At 64.0% G+C, this 1,379-nt stretch overlaps 1 protein-coding gene across 1 annotated transcript in view; it reads right to left on the bottom strand.

Moving 5' to 3' along the window:
• The window catches only part of WDR43 (WD repeat domain 43), a 49,867-nt gene extending 49,141 nt beyond the window's left edge, over positions 1 to 726 (bottom strand). The window contains exon 1 of the mRNA XM_008566400.1: positions 481 to 726. Within this exon, the coding sequence (XP_008564622.1) occupies positions 481 to 705 (225 nt within the window). The 5' untranslated portion in view covers positions 706 to 726. The remainder of the gene's footprint in view (positions 1 to 480) is intronic.
• Positions 727 to 1,379: the final 653 nt, after the last annotated feature.

Below are 1,379 nucleotides of genomic sequence, written 5' to 3' on the forward strand. Positions count from 1 at the left end.
GGAGGGGGGGGGTGCGGGGGGCGGGGGACGTCCGGAAGCGAGAAAAAAGACTTGTTCACTCCAATCGCCCAGAGCAAAGCCAATGAGCTGGGTCAGGGACGGAGAAAAGCAATATAGGTCCAAGATGGGGCTCTGCCAAAAATCAGGGCTCAGATGAGCGCATGATGATAAGCGAGGCCCGGCAAAAGGAAGACGACCCTGGGGGTCCGAGGGCTCAGCGAACGTGGCTGCAGGCCGACAGTGGGACGCAGACTGCACGCGGGCCGCCGGATCCAGCCGCGCCCTCTCTCACTGTCCTCCGGACAGGCCGCACACGGGACTGGCGCTGTGGGCCCAGTGCGCGCCGCCGCCGCGCTCCGTTCCTCCTCGTCCCGGGCTGCCGAGAGCCACGCGCGATGCCGGACCACGCGCTCCTCGGCCGGGGATCGCCGAGGCCGAGCCCGGGCGGACGCCCGCCCCGCACAGTACCGTTCGCTTTACCTTGGCCTGCAGCCGCGCTGGCGCCCAGGCCAGACAGGTGCAGGTACCGCTGAGGTGCGCGGAAGGCACGTACTCCTGGTGCAGCCTGTTGTTGGCTGTCTCCCACACTCGCAGGTGACCGTCAGTAGAGGCCAAAGCAAAGTAGGCCTGGCTCTGAGGGGAGAAGGCGCAGGGGACCCCCGCCCGAACCAGGGGGTCGCAGCTAGCGCCGCCGCCCGCCGCCATTGCTGCTCTGGCTCCGCGGCAGCCACGTGTTCGCCCGTGCGCAGGCGCACCGGGGCGGGGCGGGGCCTAGAGGTAGGAAGTGGGGCGGAGGGAGCGCAGGGAGCCGAGGGCGTGGCTCTTCTCGACGCAGGCTCGCGTTGGGCGGATCCCCCCCCCCCCGGGGGCCCGCCCGAACCAGGGGGTCGCAGCTAGCGCCGCCGCCCGCCGCCATTGCTGCTCTGGCTCCGCGGCAGCCACGTGTTCGCCCGTGCGCAGGCGCACCGGGGCGGGGCGGGGCCTAGAGGTAGGAAGTGGGGCGGAGGGAGCGCAGGGAGCCGAGGGCGTGGCTCTTCTCGACGCAGGCTCGCGTTGGGCGGATCCCCCCCCCCCCTGTGGACGGTGGCCTGGTGGGGCCTATTGCTGTCTTGTTTTGGGAGATAGAAGACCCGTGGGGGAACGTGGCTGTAGAACTGAAAGCAAGGCCCGTTCTTTTAAAAAAAAAAAAAAGAAGAAGAAGAAAAATTTGTATAACATGATTGAACAAAACATTTAAAAGAAACAGTCGCTTAAAACTCCATGATTTTAACGTTTGCCTTTTCCCCTATTCACTTTCAAGCTGTAACCATGTACACACATGATAATTTATTCAGTCATAATAGTGTAAAACTAATGGTAGGAACGTCTATTCGGTCTTA

This window comes from Galeopterus variegatus, unplaced genomic scaffold (genome assembly GCF_000696425.1).
Source record: "Galeopterus variegatus unplaced genomic scaffold, G_variegatus-3.0.2 Scaffold239, whole genome shotgun sequence".
NCBI classification, from domain to species: domain Eukaryota; kingdom Metazoa; phylum Chordata; class Mammalia; order Dermoptera; family Cynocephalidae; genus Galeopterus; species Galeopterus variegatus.